Raw genomic sequence first — 19,032 nt, forward strand, 5'->3', positions numbered from 1 at the left:
GGAGCCTCGGGCGGGCCGGCAGGGGCCAGGAAGTGGACGGGATGCAGTGGGAGATACGGCGCGGACACTGGGTACAGGCCCCGTTCATGCAGAGAGCGGGTGTGGGTAGAGCAAAGTCACGCCCACGCGGGCAGGAGGCAGACGCGGGAGTCACCGAGACCCGACCACGGAAGGTGTGCGCCGCGGCCTTGGATTTGACCCAGAAAACTAAATATTAATGGTTCGGGCCCTGGCACTGCCGCCTTCTGGGTAATTCTTATCAGCCGGGGACGTCGGCAGAGCAGGCGAGCTCTGCTTCTCCCCAGCGCGGCCTTTGAACCGCAATGTTCTCCACACAATGTGGGAATTACAAAGCTTTTTTCACAGAATGTGTGATAATTCCAGGCCAAAGCCACTTCCCCAAATGTTATTTTCTCAGACAGATTTAAGTAGGTATTAAGGCGAACCTTAAGCAGAAGGACACAGCAACTCAGACACTCGTCACCGGGGCTACGGAGACCCCAGCGAGCCACGCCGGCCGCACTCACATGGAAAACATCAACCTAAAACCAACGGAGATGCAGCGTGGAAGCCTTACACCACACAAAACCGATGCTGGTTAAACAGGGGTTTGGGGCTTTTGTTTTGTTTTGTTTTTTTAATGATGCAAATGAAAATAAAGCCCGTCTCGGCCTCCAGCCAGCTGCCATGTGAGATGGATAATAACCGGCAGGATCGCGGCCTCCCCCCCGCCCGCAGCCCTCCCCTGTGTTTTATACCACTTACAACCCGCTAGTTTCCTGATTAAAACGGTGAGGTGCAAACCACTCCGTTTAAGGACACGAGCTTGACTATCATCACCACGTCGTGCAGAAATTGGAGGCAGAAGGAAGTCGGGGGCCAGGCAAGAGGGGCTCTCTTTGGCCTGAGCAACCCATTAATGAAACCACAAAGGAAACCAGAGTCCGTGCCCTCCATCCCCCCCAAAAGTGACCCAAACGTGCGCTACAGAGAGAGCAGAGTCACTGAAGGGAGACATCGAAGATCCAGACCATCGGTTTCTGTCATGCAAAAGGGCTGGATGGAGGGAGGGAGGCAGGGACAGATGGACAGATGGACAGATGGACGGACGGAGGGACGGACGGAGGGATGACGGATGTGGACAGACGCAGGGAAGGGAACAGAAGGATGAAGGGGTAACTGGTGAATGAACAATATCAAAGCAAAGACGTCTCACGACACACTGCCAGATGTTAGAAGCCACGAATGACACGCCCAGTACGATCCCAAGTGTGTATGTTCCTCTTACACAAGCCGACACTCCAGCGATCACTAACACACACGAACGGAGAACGAGACACAAGAGGGAGTCACACGGAATCTGTGACAGTGTTTGCCCCGGAGGAGAAGGGCTGAGCATGAGCACAGAGGAGACTCTGACGTGATCAGGACCGTTTTAAGCCTAGAATTAGAAAGCGACAAAACGCAGGGCACCTGGGGGGCTCTGTCAGGTAAGCGTCCGACTCTGGATTTCTGCTCAGCTCATGATCTCCGGGTCCTGGGGTCGAGCTGCACGTGGGGCTCCCTGCTCAGCGGGGAGCCTGCTTCTCCCTCTGCCTGCCGCTCCCCCTGCTTGTGCTCTCTCTCTCAAATAAATAAATAAAATCTTTTAAAAAATAAATAAAGAAAAGAAAACACTTGAACCAAGGTGGCCTGGGTGGCTCAGTGGGTTAAGCGTCTGACTCTTGGTGTCCTGATCTCAGGTCAGGACCTCAGGGTCCATGGTGGGAGCTCCTGCTCAGGGGGAATCGGCTTCTTCCTCTCCCTCTCCCCACAGCCCCACAATGTGCGTGCGCTGTCTCTCTCTCTCTCTCTCAAATAAAGAAAGAAATCTTAAGGGGCACCTGGGTGGCTCAGAGGGTTAAGCCGCTGCCTTTGGCTCAGGTCATGATCCCAGGGTCCTGGGATTGAGCCCCGCATCAGGCTCTCTGCTCAGCCGGGAGCCTGCTTCCCTCTCTCTCTCTCTCTGCCTCTCTGCCTACTTGTGATCTCTGTCAAATAAATAAATAAAATCTTAAAAAAAAAAAAAGAAATCTTAAAACCAAAAAGCAACTTGCCGACACCCGTCCCAAGCAAGGACCCTTGGAACAGCCAGAGCACACTCCCGTCTTCAGGGCACTAACCTCGTCACCTGGGGAGCTGCTATAACGTCACCCCCACCCACCAGCGGTGAGGCTGCAGGTGACGGACTTCATTCACTCCCTCGGGGGACACTGACGCGCCAGCCGCAGGGGCACAAGGGTGGACAGGACAGAGCGCTGGTGGACGGAGACGCTGGCCACACAGTCACCGAGCGCGCACCTGCGGGATCACGGCCGTGCGGCGTCGCCGGGAAGCGCGGGCCATGAGGACACCCGTGGGGAGCAGTGGGGCGGGGGCGGGGTGCTGTGTCGGTATCTGATCTTTAACCTTGAAACAGCAGGAGCGCCTGGGGACCTTGAGGGACGGGGAGGGACTGTGTCCACACAGCAAGCAGTCGCCGGGGGCGCTGTGTGGGCTCTGCCGGTCCCGGGACAAGACGGTGGCACGGAGAACGCGGTCCCAGAGTTGGACGGGAGAGCCGGGGCGAACTCTACGTCTTGTCTTGTAAATTGGACCTCAGTAAAGTTGCTGTTCCTTTTTTTTTTTTTTTTTAAGGTAACCACTGGCTGAGAGAAGGAACAAAGGGAGAGGAGGGAGGGTCCCGGCATCCTCCAGGCAACGGGGGTTTTCACTGAGCAGGTGTCAAGGGAGAGTGAGCCCCGCCCCGGGGAGGGGAGGGCAGAGCTGAATGTGAGATGGTCCCTGGCCGTGGCCGTCCTTCACTCGGGCGTGGGGACAGAGGCCCCGGGCATGGGAAGAGCACGGAGTGAGCCCTGGACTCCGCAGCTTCTCGTGAGAGGGGAGTAGAAGGTGGCGAGGTCGCCGGAGAGGAGCGATTCCAGGAAGAGGACTCTGGTCTGATGGGAGACGGGTCCCTGGCGGAGAGGGGCGAGGGAGCCAGGCCCAGCCCACCCCTGCCGCCCCCAGCCCATCCCCTGCGCCGCTCAGCCACCCGGGGCCAGGATGCTGCAGAGAGCAAGGCAGGGGGATACCCAACCCACAGACCCTCTGGGAAGACGGTCCGAAGACAAACCTCCGGGGGAGGGAGGCTGGAGGTGACTCGTTCCCAGAAGCCTGGACCCCGTGAACTCCGGCAAGAAGACAGACGCCGCTCGCTGCCTGGGGGCCAGAGTCAACAGCAGTGTGTGCCCAGCAACGTGCTCCAGTGGAGCTCTTCAAGGCAGCCAGTCATTCCTGCCCAGGCCTTCCGGAACCTTCTCTCACGACGGATGGTCTCTGTCCAACGAGAGGCCAAGAGGGAGCAACAGGGGCTTGATTCTCAGCTACCAAACAAGGAGGGGGCTCAGAGATTGCCAAGACGGGTGGAGAAGTCCTAACACTGAACGTCGCGGAAAACCTCGGGTAGGGCCAAATACAGCGACGGATGGGGGTGGGGCTCTCTGCCTGGCTCTACTGTGATCCTCAGTGATAGCAGAAGGCCAGGGTCACCTGGAAACCAAGTATGTCCGACCGTCCGCGTGAAAGCAAATGACAGATGGCGAAGCGTCCCTGTCTGCTGACACGGGCGGCCGGGAGGCGGGCCCCGTGTGGACGTGGCAGGCGGCTGCTCCGGGGGAGAAGTCTGAGAGCGTGTGCGAGACAGGGCGGACGGAGGAACAGCAATATGTTATCTTTAAGGGGTCGGGATCGCAGCTCCGACGCTTCCTCCTACATCAACTACCAAAGCTGAAGACACGTGATAAACCGAAGCATCGGTAACAGGAAGGAGAGACACGTTCTCCCAGAGCTCCTGCCGGAGGTGGCCTGTCCCTGCACCTCCGTGGCACGGGTCTGCTCGGGTCACGGTGGGCCCGATGGACATGGGGCCGACTGCTGCCGCCGAGCGACTCGGGGCAAGCCCTGGGCAGGGGTGGGCACAGGGGCTGGCGCTGTGTGCCCAAGGAGGCCCCGTCACGGGTTCCACCCACCTTCTCCATGCTGGGCCACGCGAGGCGCGTTAGAAACCAGATTGCCAGGCGCCCGGGGCCAGCTCAGTTCCCGCTTCTCTCGGAACTACGGATAACAGAAGAACTGCGTTCGTACTGACTTCCACACGCGCCACTCGCTAGCAAGGCCCGGTTTGCCGGCCCGTTCTGCGCTCAGCCCCACACTGAGCCCTCCCTGTGTGTGCGGCACGGGAGTGTGCCATTCCTGCATGGCCCTGTGAACCCCGCCGGGGAAGGACTCCGCTCCGCAGGCTTCAAGGAGGCCTCCCGAATGCCCCCGTTCAGAGCTGCAAAATCCCTCCCACTGGAGGGCTGAGGATCAAAACAGCAGTCACTTAAAGAAGATAGTTCCAGACGGCACCTAGGGGTCGGGGGGCGGGGAACGCACCAGGGACAGGAGAGGGACAGCCTCCCGGCTCCTAAAGACACCATCTCCCCTTGGGTGGGCTGACACGGGGGTGAGAAACCGGCCCCAGGCGAGATTCCAGGGTCCGTCTGGCGTCCCTGGCTCCAGGACTCACCCTGGCAAGGGCCCACATACGGGAACAACGGCTACTTTGTTGCCGGGGTTCATGCCCGTGGGAGTGCTGGCCTCAGCCTCCAGGGGCTTTGTTTGTCTTAACAAAGTGAAGAGAGGTGATCTTTAGAAGGTTCCGGAAACAATTACGCTCCCGGGAGCGGAGACAAAACCCCTGGCAGGCCTTCGTAGCTGTGGGCCTGCGGAACAGGTGTCTCTCCGTAGGTAATTCCCTACAGGTTCCCGAAGCCTCTGGCACAGTGGACAGAATCCACCACGCCCCCTGCCAGGACGAGGTCACGATAGGTCAGGGTGGGACACAGGCTTCCAGGCCAGCTCCCGCGACCCCGTACTCACGAGACCCCGCATCGTGGTGACTTTTCCAACGTCCCACGTTCTTACTCACTACCCGTGGGGCATCTCAACAGCCACGATGGCAAAACAGTCTCTCTGTCTGTTGTCGGTGTGCGCGGTGCCGGCTCGGAGTGAGGACACTGATGAGGTTATAGACGCTCACGGGCCCCTGCTGCCCCTGGCCCCAGCTGCACGCCTGGTCTACACCGGCTCACTTCATGCCCGCAGGTGGGCCCCAGGCTCGAGACCTTTCGGTGCCATTCCCCAAAACACAGGGCAGACAGCAGGGGGGTTGACTCTGATCCATCTCGGATGCACCGGCCGCCGTGCCGTGCCTTCTGTGAGGCTGCCCACGGGCCGCCTTCCCCGGTGACAACAAGCTACAGGAGCCAACGTGGCAGCAAGTGACCATGTCCAACACCAGCCAGCGGCGGGTTCGGAGCGTCCCAGGCCGCCTGATCCTCCCCATCTGCTGGCACCAGGAGGGCGTCGGTGGGGGTGTGGGGGTGTGGGGGGTGAGGTCCCGCCTCCTCATCCACGCTGGTTAGAGGCTCACTCACTCTGTGTGACAGCACGCCCAGAAGGACTGCTCACCAGGGCTGCCCGGCTCGGGCTGTTTCACGGACTCAGGGAAGTGACACACGTGAGGACGTTAATTCAACATCCGGCCCGAGGGCAGCACGCAGGGCATTCCCAAAGGACGCGCGGGCGCCGACCCGGGATCCCGGGTTTCCCACAGAGGGACTGTGTCTGCGGGACACTCGGCCCCGGGGCGGGAGGGAGCGGAGGAGAGCCCGCCCCGACACGGCCAGAGCGACGGAGGGACAGCACACGGCGGGCGGCTGCCCAGGCCGCGCCGGAACAGCCGGGCGATGACGGTGAGCGGGAGCAGAGGAGCAGGCGGAAACCAGACGCGCGTCCAGCCGGAAAGGACGCGACCCCGGTAAAAGAAGGAAGAGCTACAAGAGGAGAAGAAGAAACCACGAAACCTGGTAAAAAGAAGAAGAGAGACAAGGAACCAGTGGCTCAAAAGAATAACTGTCGAGATGAGGACGGAGACGCCGGAACCTCCGCCACGGTCCGTCAGGAATCCCGAGGCACAGGACAGAACGGGTCCGAGCGGCCACACCATGAGGGAACGCTCAAGAACATCAGGGCAGACAAGGAGAGCCCCGGGGATGAAGGCAGGTACGGAGAGGCCCACGGGCACGTGGCCGCTGGCCCTGAAACAGGGAACCCAGCCCGCAAGCCAGAAGGAGCAGCGTGGGAGAAAATCCTGCAACTCCTCCCCGAGCTGGTCCCTGAGCCCTCGAGGTCTGGCCTCTGCCCGGCCCGTAACAGCTCAGTAAGTGGACCGAGGTGCCGCAGCAGGCTAGGCGGCAGGCAAAGGCGCAGGTGACGGGAAGGAGGGGAGGGCGGGGCAGGTGCATGACGTGCGGGACGCCGCCAGGACAGGCCGTGCGGAAGGTGACCCAGGTGCCCTGGAGCTCCTGCCGCACCGGGACGAGCAGGGCCTACCGTCTGCTGCAGGTCCTGGATGAGGATACGGATGACCAGCGTGTCGCCTTGGCTCTCCTCTGTCCTGGCGGCGCTGGGCTTCTCTGCCGTGGCCCGGATGGTGTCGTAGATGGTTTCTTCTTTGGAGCTGTCCGACTCTGACCCCACCGAGTAGTCGGAGAAGCTCTGGGCCATCTCGTCCTCGCTGGAGGTCGGGCTGCGCGGCATGGCTGCCCAGCGTCTGTAAGGAGGGGAGAAGAAACACAACCGGGGCATGAGAAAACTGCACCCAGAAACCCCAGGGCCCGATGGAGACCGACGTCTCAGGTTCACGGTCCTGCACCTGCTGGTGTGACAGCCGGCAGAGCTGCTGAGTGTGGCGCACAGGCCTCTAGGGGCGGGGAGAACACAGCACACCTCCCCCCCGCCCGGGCTGCCCCAGGAGCCTGGACCTGAAGGCAGCCATGGCTGGGACAGGGACCCGCAGGCTCTGGCCCCCGAGTTGAGCACCTCCACAAGCACATGGAGCCCTAAGCAGCCGTGGCCACGACCATAGCCTACAGGGATCCACCAAAGGGCCACAGGGGCAGTCTGAAGCCTTCCAAGGCAGGAAAAGAAGGTCCCTCCTGTTCTTCTTTGAAGGCAGGGCAGCAGGAGAGGAAGAAACGCAAGCTGCAGGTCAGAACAGTTAGCAGTTCACGGTTCTATAACCCCTCTGCCTCAACACAGAGTCGTGATGGGTAACATGTAAAAACAGAACAGAAAGGCAAACAACAGGGCCTGACTCAGAAGGGAGACAGCCCCAGGGCCCAGGAGTCCGGCAGAGCCCGAAGCCACGAGCAGGCGGACGTGGGGGAGACTCGGGGGTCCCCAAGAGTCTGTGGCGGCTGGGAGTGCGGCTTCCCCACCATGAAGTCTAGTTCCCCAGCAAAGTCCAGCTCAGGGCACCGACCGCGGCTGACGGAAAGGACAAAGGAGGACGTGGGCGTGACTCCGGGAGCACGCTGCCCAGTGACAGCCCCGTCCCTGCAGGCAGGGGTCAGGAGGGGTTAGGATACGAGCTGGTGTGAGCCAGGGATGCGGGGGGGCTGGCAGAGAGCGCGCCGGCCCACAGCAGCAAGTCCATGTCTTCGCGAACTCTGTAAAGGAGGTCAAGACCCTGTTCACATGGAAAGTGGGCAGGGGAGGCCCTGCAAGAAAGAGGCTGTCCTGAGCAACCAGGGACGGAGGTCACCCCGATCGTCGACGGACTGTCCCGTTAAGTCACGGCATCCTCCCACAGAAGGCACAGCTGTGAGGAAGGAGTCCCCTACACAGGGAGGACCCCCCCCAACATCCAGCCATTTGGGGGACGGAGGAGCTCACCTGCACACCTGCCCCAGGCTCTAGGCCCAGCAGGTGCTTAGGTGAGCGTCCCCCCAACTCCCGTGCTTCGTGACCAGGGGAGGCCCAGAAAAGTCCCAGGTGGGGCATGGTTCACCCAGCGACAATTGTGTGTTCATCGTGGGAAAATGGACACCCACTGTTTTATTTCCAGAGTTCTAGTTAAGGACAGCAAGCGCTCGCCGGAGCTGGAAGCATCCCATGGCTCTGCCCACGGGGTCAGTCCGGGGAGGCTGGCAGCCACTGGGGGGCGCTCCCATCTGCACCCCAGACCTTCCTGGGCTCAGCAGACACCCAGGTGCACACAAAGCCTAACATAACAAAACAGAGGGCAAGACTGTGACCAGGGTCAGGGACTCCCTTGCTGCCAAGAGCATCTGCACTGTCTCTGGGGAAAGGACCAAGATCGTGGAACCCACAGACAGTTTTTCTGGCCTGCACAAGGTTTTAAATATCTATGCAAACCCAGATTGCTGGTTTATGGTGACCATCAGAAAGCTCTGACAATGCTGGGGACAGCCCCGGAACACCTGGGGCACGGATGAACGCCAGCAACCACCCCTCCCCCAGCATGCCCTCTCCAGGTCCACCTCAGGCTCCCCTCCTTGGTATCAGTCCCCTTCCCAGTCCTCCCGCCGTGCGTGAGAGCCTGACAACAGACCCATCCGTTCACTCATACCTCTGCCTCCTTCGAGACCCCCTGCGAGGGGTCACTGGGCCAGTCACATCTCAAAGAGCTGATCCTCCAAGTCACCCGGGAAGATTATCTTTTTTTCCAATTAAAATCTCCAAAGCTAACCTCCGCGTGATTCTGAATTAAAATTTCAGAGCCAGGGGTCTTTTCTGTATTCACAACCAGCCGCCTTTGTGAGCTCAACTTCATGCTTTCTCAATCAGAGGAATGCAAACTCTGGTGAGGGACAAGACAGCAGTGGTTGGGGAGAGGGTCTGGGTGCTCCTGGCTCCGTCTGAGCAGGGTCCCCACCTGCCTGGCTGCAGCAGCTAGCCACGTGCTCCCTGTACGCTATGCACAGACTTTGTAACATAGGACATGGTAACAGTGACCACATAGAGCTACTGTAACAAAGTATAATTATTTCTGTAACATGTCTAATTGCAATGTTACAATAAATAACATTCACGGGTAAATATGTTACAGAATTGCATACGTGTAATTATTTGCAACTTCCTCCCAGGTTCCAAGGAGGCATACCCTCTAGAACCCTGGTTCTTCATCCTGGCCATCGAAGTTACTTGGGGAGGCTTTAAGAAAACATCAGCACGAGAGTTTCTGAAGGACCTGGGCTGGGATGCTGCCCCTTGAAGCTCCCCCTGGGGACCGTAAGAAGCACCTGCCGCCGAGCCCAGGCAGCCCCTTCAAGAGGAAGCACAGGCTGCAGCCCGGGGCTGTGGGGACACACACCTGCCCTGTCCTGGGCGTGAAGGACAGCGGGAGAGGCATGCAGCTCACCGCCTCAGCCGTCAGCATGGACAGACATGAGGTCCCCCACGCGGCACCTCCAGTGGCTTCTTCCCGTCCGGTCAGGGTTAAGTTGGCCCAGAGCACCCTCTGCTCCAATAAAGAACCGTGTCTTCCCTCCTCATCAGCTGTCTGTGCCTCTTCTGAACCCAGCAGAGGGGCCCAGTGAAGGTGGACTCGCACTCACAGGAGGGGATCCCTCTCTAATGAGGAGTGACCCGTCAGGGGATGCTGGGCACAGACGGAGGCTAACGAGGCCATTCCGGGCACACCGGGTCCACCAGCTCTTCCCACGGACGATGGGTGCCGGCTCTGGAAAGCTCCCGCTCAGGGCGGAGCAGGGCTTGGTTTGCACCTGGAAGATGGGCAGGTGGCCAGCTCCCAGCAGTCGCGGCACAGCACGGCCCCCCCACATCGTGGCCTTGCACGTCTGAGACAACCCAAGAGCAAATGGGATGCCCCGGGCCCCCCGGTGACTTCCCAGAGGACACACAGGCCCTCCCTCCATGCACTCCACCCCCACTTCGAAACAGCACCTCTGGCCTCAAACCTAAGACACCCATTGCTTGCCATGTCTGCCCGCCCCGGCTCTTTTTCTTGAAACCCCCCACAGCCTCGATGTGCTCCGTTTCCTGGGTCCTCTCGCTCAGGCTGCATTTCAGGTCCGTGTGCACCGGGTCTCTGTTCATTCACCGCCACCGCCCACCCCACCCCCCCAAGCATTGGGGGCACTGCGGGCGCTCAGTGGACAGGGAGACGTGGGCAGAGGAGCCAAAGCACAGGCCCTGAGATGGCCGGACAGCGCGGCAAATGCAGCCACAGCCAGCGTGACAAGTGCCCGCCATGTGCCCGGATCTGCTGGCGGCTTCCCGGGGGGCAGATTCCAGGCAGTCGCTTGGAGAAGACGATCGTCAGGAACTCGTTGTCCTTAATGGTCACATCACTAACCATGTGACACGTCTGCAGCTGGACTTGTGGGACTGGTGACCCGTCGTGGACACACAGGTCTGAACTATGAAAGGCGCATAACCCCCAGGAGGGTTTCAGTTCCAGGAAACTAAGGGGGCTGGATAGGATTGGAGGACAGTCATGCCCAGCGAAACTCAAACTCAGCTCCAGAAACAGACCTGACAACCCAAAAAGGAAGGGCTCCTGTGTCCTAGCTGCTCGTGCGACCCACGGATCTCCGCAGGTGGCCCTGCCACGACACCCCACTGCAGCCCAATGCAGCAGCTGGGGGGTGATGGTCATGAAGGGATGCGTGTGCCACCAAAGTGCGAGGGCCAAAGGCCCCACTGTAGGAGTCCAAGGAGGAAGAGGAGGCCTCATGCAAGCTGGTCCTTTGCAGGACAGCCCGGGAGCCTAGGCAGAGACCTGAGCAGAAGGTCCTGACCTTAATCAGGGGCTTGAGCAATGAGACCAGCAGACCCGTGGGAACAGCAAAGCCCTGGGAAAACATTTAATTATTAACTCCTGGGCAGGACTGCCAGGCCCAGGGTCACCAGGGCCACGTGAGAGAGAGGGCACCGGCCACATCCGCATTTCAGATAAACCACGAATACATTTTATCATAAGTATCTCCCGAATATCAGATAGGACCTACTTACACTAAAAAATCATTCATTGTTCATTGGAAGTTCAAACAGGACTAGGTGTCCTGCATTTTGTCGGGGGTGGGGGACAGGCAGGCTCTGAAGACAGCTGTGTCACGAAGCCCAGCCCCCCTCAGAAAAGTCACTGCCAGGTCGGAGGAGGGAAGGTTACCCGCTGCCCCTGGCAAACATTTTGGCATCACTGGCCGCTGGGTGGGGTGAGGGGGAGCTACAAAAACAGGTCGGTAAAGTATAATGACCCCCCCCTCAGCCTGTTTTTCTCACCCGCCCACCCCGGGGTGCCTGCGAACAAGGAAAAACAGGAAGGAACGCCAGTAAAGGCCATTTTCACAAAGGCTCCATACTTTACAGCTGTAGTGTTCCAGGGAAACGTAAGGTCTTGAACTGGCTGCCGAGCCCCCTCGCACCTCGGCTGGTGGGGGCAGCGGGGGGCAGCTAGACTTCCTACTCACCGCTTCCACCGCCACGGCGAACACCAGAGCTGACCTGGGACAGGAGACGCACAGAAAAACAAAACCAAACCAAGTGCCCCGGCTGCAGCGGACTTCATCAGGCTAGTGCTGCAGGCCCGGGAAGATCGCAGACAAAAATGTCGAGGTCCCACTGGCTGTTTTAATAAACATACACACACACACATACGGGGGCAGAATGGGGTTTTTACTCCAGCGGACTCTTCAATAGCACCCACATCTGCGTCACCCTGGCTCCAGGACTCGGTGACTACTCGCCCATGCCGTGCCCTCAAATGTCTACGATTCACTCATCCTCAAGGCAGTGAAGACCCCCTCCAAGGGGGCTGCACAGGGTCCGCGCACAGACACTGCCACTCAGGGCTGGGGGAGGCCCCTACTGGACCTGGAGGAGCCGGTGCTGAACTCCGGAGGCAACCGGGCTGTCACACGCACGGTCTGCACCATGGCCACGGGCGTGGAGCTGCAGGGGGGGCGGGGAGAGAAGGGCAGCCCGGCTCGGCGAGGGGAATCACCGTCTAGCCAGGTTGTCTCTGTAACCACCGTCCTGAAAAAGCTCCCCGCTTCCATGCCCGCCACATCTGAGGAGACACGAGGGCTGTCGTCTACCTCCTGCCGCCTGCGGGCAGCAGCCCCTCCAGCTGACCGTCTCCCCCTGGTCCCCCAATGTCCTTCCATCAAGCCTGGGGCTCCAGCCCCGGTGAGGCCTGACGCCCCCAGCTACACAGACCCTCCTTCCCCTTGACTCAGAGCCGGAGCCGCACCTGCCCGTGAACGCCCCCGTCTTCAGCCCCCACGGCCCAGCTAGTGCGCTGAGAACCAATCCCCCGCACGCACACTCGCCCCGGAGCAGACGAGATGCTCACGCGAAGCTTCTCGTGCACAAAGCGGTAACCCCCATGACTGCGGCCGTAGCGACCCACGGATCCGGGTGCGGAACCGCAGCTCACGCCGGGGGACGGTGACAGGATGCTGCCGGCAGCCAGGCTGAACATCTCCGGAGAGACGGTATTTCAGTAGAGGAAAACGGAAGCCAAATGTGAAAACATGGCAAACTCGGAAAATGTCTCCTTCGGATGGTGGACATAGAGTTGTTGTTCTGTTTTCCTATCTTCCTATAGAATGATAATGCTTTTAATTAAAAGTAACTTTTTAAAACTCCAATGACGATGACCTAAGGTCTGCAATGGTTTTTTCAACACAAGCCCCTGATGAACCAAGTCTCCTCCAAACTCTGAAAGGAGACGGGCAGGGGAGGCCGAGGGGCGCCCAGTGGGGTCCCGGGCACGGTGGATGTTTCCGGAAGGGCCAATGCTCTCACAGAACATGGGCAGAGGGGGTCATTATTGCTCCTGACCTAGAGATAAGGGGCAGCCAGTAGGGGACACGGCCCCCAGTCCTTCCTGAGGCTTTGAGGGAGGGACAGGACAGGCCCTATCCAGCAGGGCAGACAGCAGACCTGCCCTTGGAGCCCCTCCCGGGAAACCTCCCAGGCCACACGCCCTGTAAGCAGGGAGCTTTGAAGGGGAAAGGAGGGTACAGCCCAGGGAAGGGGAACTTGGGTCAAGTCACCCCCCGTCTGGGCACCAAGCACACCCGTCTTCAACAAGAAGGCTGAATTAGGGCAGCAGGCAGAAGGCAAACTATCTGCATTGATGTGTATGTCTGGATATATTTTTTCAATGCATTGACCTTAATGCAATGACCTGTGCAGTCACAGGTGCCCAGGAAGCCGAACTGGCAGGAGAGAGTCCCACGTGCTCCCTCCGCCCCCGCTCAGTGAACAAACGTATTATTGTTCAACTCCTTCTCCGCGCAAGCTTCCTGCCTTTTCTCCCTTGGACCCTGACCCACCAGGGAAAAGTTCAGCTAGCACCTAGTCTCTGGCTCTCACCGACCGGTTCTACTCGGGATCGGAGACGAAATGTAAAATCCGATCAGGGTTCCATGGCCCAGAGGGTAGGGCGGCCTGGGGAGCTAGGAGCTCGTCCCAGGCCCAGCCCCTAGTTGGGCTCCCTGCAGTGACCTCTGGCCGGCAGGTGCACTGGGGATGCCCCGAGAAGGCGGCGTGGCCTGGGTCCTCTGGCCGGGTGCACGCTGACCCGCCACCACAGAAAGCTGGCGGCAAGGCTGGATTCCCCAGGCGGCTCCGGCTCGGGCAGCGCGGTCCGTGGGGCCTTGCGTGGGGTGGACACACCTGCTAGACGATGGGTTACCAGCAGCCGAGTTCAATTACGGAGTCTGGGAACTGGGTACATCATACAAAATTACAGAGCTCCGTGATTTCTAGGGGCAAATGGAATGTCACAGAGATCTGAAAACTAGCAGGTGTCTGGTTATGAAATGCTTTTACAGTCTCCAAACCCGTGCTGGGCTCTGGCCAGGCTTTGGGGCCCGGCTCAGCCTCAGGCGCTCCAGGCAGGGTGGGCCTCTCCTGACATGCCGTATTACTGGCTCGGGCCACCTGCCACCCTGTGGGGTGGGGCCGCAGCTTCCCCAGTCCTGCCGTCCCCTGTAATGACAGTGTTTAAACTTGGGATGGATTTTCTTTAATTCTTATTATTGTCGTGGCTGCGGGAATCTGGGTGTCCTCTGCACCCATGACTTTGATTTTCCTAAGAGAGGGTCTGCAGGGGAATTTAAAGCTGCTGTGCCAACCTCCTGGTGGAGACACTTCTGCGGGCTCCCTGGGAGATGCCCTTACTGCCCCCGGCTCCCAGGACGCCACGCGGCCCCGTGCCCCAGCTCCATCCCCTGGAATGGCCCTTCCCTGTGTGGATAATGGGGTGCAAACACCAAGCGTGACAGCCAGTTCTCAGCAGCCTGGTCAAACCCCACAGCAACATCCACAGTCCCAGAGATGTCCGTCCCCGGGACCCCTAAGATCAGCCTGTCCTGGGGCTCCCAGCCCCACCTGGGACCTGGACCAGGAGGCTGTCCTTCACATGCCACAGGAGGTGCAGATGCTCAGCCAGGGCTGGGAACGGGTGACGGCTCTGACACTGTCATCCAGCTTCTCCCAGGAGCAGAGACTTACCTGTGAGTGGTGCCCCTGGAATGGCCTCCCCTGGCCGCCCCAATACCCAGCCCTCCCACCCCCCACCCCAGCCCCCAGGGCCCAGTGCAGGCCACAAGCATGGAGCCACCTTCCTGTCACACCTGCCGACACCCGTCTCCTCCACCTCCTCCCACGCTGCAGGGACAGATGGACAGACGGATGGACCAGAGAAAAGGCAGGACAGTATGAGCCAGGGAAGTGCTCAGATAGGAGACCGGCCAACCAAGGTCCACAACGCCCCCCTGCCACAAGGACGATTCCGACTTCCCTTCTGAACCCCCGGTTCCAGAAGCTGATACAGGTGTACCTCCTGTCGCCACGCTTTGCTTCGTGGTGCTACATGTCCACTCTGTACCTTACACACGGTGGGTCTGCAGGTCTGCATCCAGCAAGCCTACCAGTGCCGTTTTTCCAACCGCATTTGCTCGTTTTGTGTCTCTGTGTCACACTGTGGTTAATTCTCGCCACATTTCCAAACGTTCATTACGATTCTGTCTGTCTGATCTGTGGTCACTGATCAGGATCACCGAGAGCTCAGACGATGCTCAGCATTTCTGAGCAACCAAGTAATTTTTCACTAAGGCATGCACATTGTTTCTTAGACACATGCTCTACTGTACACCTACTAGACCACAGGGGTTGTGTTTGTACCCACTGGAGACTGAACCAGTCACCTGCCTCACGCTATTGCGGTGTGGGTTCCCTGGCAGTGGTCTGGGGCTTCAGCACCTCCAAGGTGGCCCAGGGTCCACCCCAGCTGTCTCAGGAACGTCTGATGGCACCAAACCATCCACGTGCCTTTGGTGTCTACCGAACACTAAGCAGAACACGTGGGCAGGGAGATGCCGATTCTCCACACGGACGGCTGAGCGGCGGAATCGTGTGGCTTGTTTTAAGCCCATAGAAATAGTCAATGAAACTAATGTTTCAGAAAACTGAATTTAAGTGTTTCTGTTTTAAAGGACTGTGATTTGAAATTATAACGTTCATGAATGGTAATTTGTGTTTTGACTTCTAATGGGTAATTTGAGATCTTTCAGGGGCTGTCCTTGTTGGAATCTTTTGAACGAAGCTGAGATTTATTTTGATTGCCATTTGTATGAAAATCCACCCACACACGTTAATATAGCACGTTTTTAACCATTTAGATTACGTTCTCAATGGAACATAAATTACGAGAAAACCCTCATTAGAATAACGTGCATAGTCACTTTGCTAAACAGAAGGCGGCAAGACAGATACATTTTCCAGAATAGGTAATAACTAACAAAACGGTCCTTCTCTCATTATTTCCCAGAGACTGTTGGGTCTCAACCCAGTACCCAAGTGTGTGATATAATAATAATAATTCAGGCATATCTGGAATAATGCCAGCCATCGCTCACCTGAAATGGTCCAACTTCACACTTTCAAAATTTTGTCTTTATGAGGGCGTATCTGTGAAAGCTGGTGAAAACATGTTTTCTCTAATAGCTTGGTAGCTCGATGTATCATTTTAGACAGAAAGCACGTGGCTCGGGGGCGGGCCTCAGCATGTGCTCCCGCTGCAGCCCGGAACATCAGAACAGACCAGCCAGGAGGGGTACTGGACGCCCCTGACACCAAGCGCTCAGGGGAGACCACAGCCCGGATCCTGACCGTGCATACAGTCAGGGGGAAGCGGCAGGAGAGAAGGAGCCTGGTAACACCCAGGGGTTCCGCTGGATCAGCCTGGGGCGAGGCTCGGGGTCTCTGCCCAGAGCTGTAACAAGATACCTTGGACTCGGGGCTTACACAACAGATGCTTTATCTCCCACAGCCCCTGAGGCCAGAAGTCAGAGATTGGGTCAGGTGGCTGTGGTCTGCTCCTGGGGACAACCCCCTTCCAAGCTGCGAGCGGGGCCCTCTCACTGTGTCCTCTCGAGGACGGAGGGAAGCCTCCGGGTCTCTTCTTGCAAAGACGTTAACCCTCCAGCATCGGGGCCCCCAATGATGCCCCACGATGGTGCCACTTGACCTTAATCACCTGCTGGAAGGCCCCATCTCCTAACATCCCACTGGGGTCCACAAGGGCATTGGGGTGGGCAGGAAAATTCTGTCTAGACCACCAGGGAAGTCCCACCTCCACTCTTGAGGCCCCTGCCCCTGCTGAGGGGCCGGCCCGAGGCTGCAGCAGTGGGCATGAGGGGAGTAACCCCAAGGGGCACCCAAGGCTCCAGTAAGAGGAAGGTCATCACTGAGCCATGACCCCGAGGAGCAGGTGGTCGTCAGGACGCCCAGCACAGCCCTATGCCCCGGCATGCGGGCCGCTCCCGAAACACAAGCAGCCGCTGCTGCCGCCGTGCACACCATCCTGCCAGCCCCTCCCTGACCTCACCACCAGGAAGGGCGCCCAAGACAGGCCTCAACACCCAGAAGGGGGCAGGTGCTACGGGTGCGAACGTGAGCTCTCTCCCACAACTTTGTTGGAAAGAAGCCATCTTCTAAGCACCTTGCCCTGTGTTTCCATCGGCTTTCTCAGTCAAAAATCCCGGGAGTGGAAGAACCACTTCAGACAGGACGTGGGCGTCCCCAGAGGCCTCAGCAGTGAGCGGGCACCTCCCCAGGCAGCTGTACAGATGCACCCAACACACGCACTCTGGGGGTGCGGGGCTGGATGGCACCCGATGGGGTATCACCACACGTCTCCCAGAGCCCCGATAGCAGCCGAGCAAAGGGAGAGCTGGCTGAGTGCCACAGACTCGGGGTCCTTCGCAGATGTCCTCAGGGCTGTCTCCCAGCACTGCTGCTTCCTGGCGAGGGAAGCTGGGAACCGAGCCACCCTGTCCACCCCCTTCCCCCAACCCACTCCCTGTCCCCTCGGAGCAGAGAGGCCAGATCCCTTGTGGGACAGGGTTTACAATCTATTCCGCGCCTTTTTCCAGCAGCGGGACTCTGGAGATTTCGGTAACAATAAAAGGAAAGCCGCTCCAGCAGCATCATGTGGGGCCACGTGAAAAGGAAGCAGAAGCTGGTCCAGGAACGGGTTGTCCTCCTCACAGGGACCACTGGCTGGTGGGCCCGCCGGGATGCTGCCTGCTTCTGAGCAGGTGTGAAAGATGAAGCTTCTGAAAGCTTCCACGTCGACCCCCGCACGGCCCACAGAGTCTGCAGCCTCCCAAGCACCCAAGGACGGAGTTCACGCGCTCGGAAGTACCTGTCTGCCTGTGTAGAGACGTAAGGCTGTGCTGAATCCTCGGCCCTGACCGACCAGGCAAACATCCCCCACAGACACACTCCTGCACGGCCACAAGCTAAGGGTTCCACTAAAACATGGTTCTCTGCCGCCCAGAGTTTACGCTTCTTGAAACAGAAACACGCACATGTTATTCAAGCTGCAACAGATCCACATGCCCCACTGTGCTGGGTGGGGTCCCCGAGATTCACATCCACCCAGAACCTCAGAACGGGACCTCACCTGGAAACAGGGTCCCCGCTGATGTGATTCGCTAAGTGAGGTTGCAGTGCATACAGTGGCCCTTGGGCAGGGACACGTCCTTTTAAGAAGCCACGTGAGAACGCTGACAGCACCCAGGGGGAAGGCCACATGCCAGAGGAGGAGGCTGGAGGGAGGGGCCTGTCAGCCAAGGCATGTCGGAGGCTGCCAGCTGCTGCCACGAGCTGAGACAGGCAGGAAGGACCTTCCCCAGGAGCCTTCAGAGGGAGCATGGCCCTGCAGATGCTCCCATTTTGGACGTTCAGCCTTCGGAAGGATGAGAGGATAAACTTCTGTTGCTGTAAGCCACCAGCTTGAGGTAATGTGCTACGTCAGCCACAGGCGGCTAATACACCGGGAATCTATACTCCAGGGAGCACTACCTTCCACACGGTTCTTATTTCTCCATGGGCCGTATGCGCACCTACAGTCCGGACCTCGTATCTTTTCAGAAGAAGGAAACAATCATCAGAGACATCATGGCCTCTGACGTTTATAAAAGGTCCTTAGTAGCGTCTGGCTAACAAGTGGCAGAGACTAGGAAAGGGAATGGAAAGATACAGGCTTTGGGGGGAAACACAAAGAACTGGAGTTCAGTGCGGAGCCCCAGGGGCAGTGGACAGTGAACGTCCACACCTGTCACTTGCTGTTCCCCCTGTCACCCCCTTCTCCTCCCTCCTCCTACCCCACAGACGTGCCCTAGATCACGTCTTCTTTAATCACCTTCCTTAAGCTAAAAACACATACTTGCAAAGTGCATGTTTCTTCAGCTACATCTTCATGGTTTTCATTTAATTTGGGTAGTGTTTATTTTTCGTATCGCTACAGGAGAGCTGGGACAAAACCCGCTGCCTGCGCTGCCTCTTCCCGAGCATCTCATCAGAGTCCACACCCGAGCATCTCATCAGAGTCCACACTCGAAGAAAAGCAGGCACAGGTACTGGACCGTGGTGGGGTCAGGGGAGACCCACGTCAGCAGACTGGGGCAAGACCGTTCTCTCCAGAAAGTGCAAAACTGACAGTGCTTGGACCACGAGTCGTGAATGAGAAGACATGGCTGCTGATGGTGGGCACAGAGACAGTGAGGCAGGGAGAAGGGATGGAGAGAAAGCAGAGGGAAGAAAAGAGGAAGATAAGAG

At 58.6% G+C, this 19,032-nt stretch overlaps 1 protein-coding gene across 1 annotated transcript in view; it reads right to left on the reverse strand.

The window, feature by feature from the left end:
- SHANK2 (SH3 and multiple ankyrin repeat domains 2) overlaps positions 1-19,032 on the reverse strand; it is a 459,921-nt gene that overhangs the window by 390,445 nt on the left and 50,444 nt on the right. The window contains exon 2 of the mRNA XM_032360192.1: positions 6,457-6,676. Coding sequence (XP_032216083.1) covers positions 6,457-6,663 — 207 coding nt within the window. The 5' untranslated portion in view covers positions 6,664-6,676. The remainder of the gene's footprint in view (positions 1-6,456; positions 6,677-19,032) is intronic.

Source organism: Mustela erminea, chromosome 9, assembly GCF_009829155.1.
Source record: "Mustela erminea isolate mMusErm1 chromosome 9, mMusErm1.Pri, whole genome shotgun sequence".
Lineage (NCBI taxonomy): Eukaryota > Metazoa > Chordata > Mammalia > Carnivora > Mustelidae > Mustela > Mustela erminea.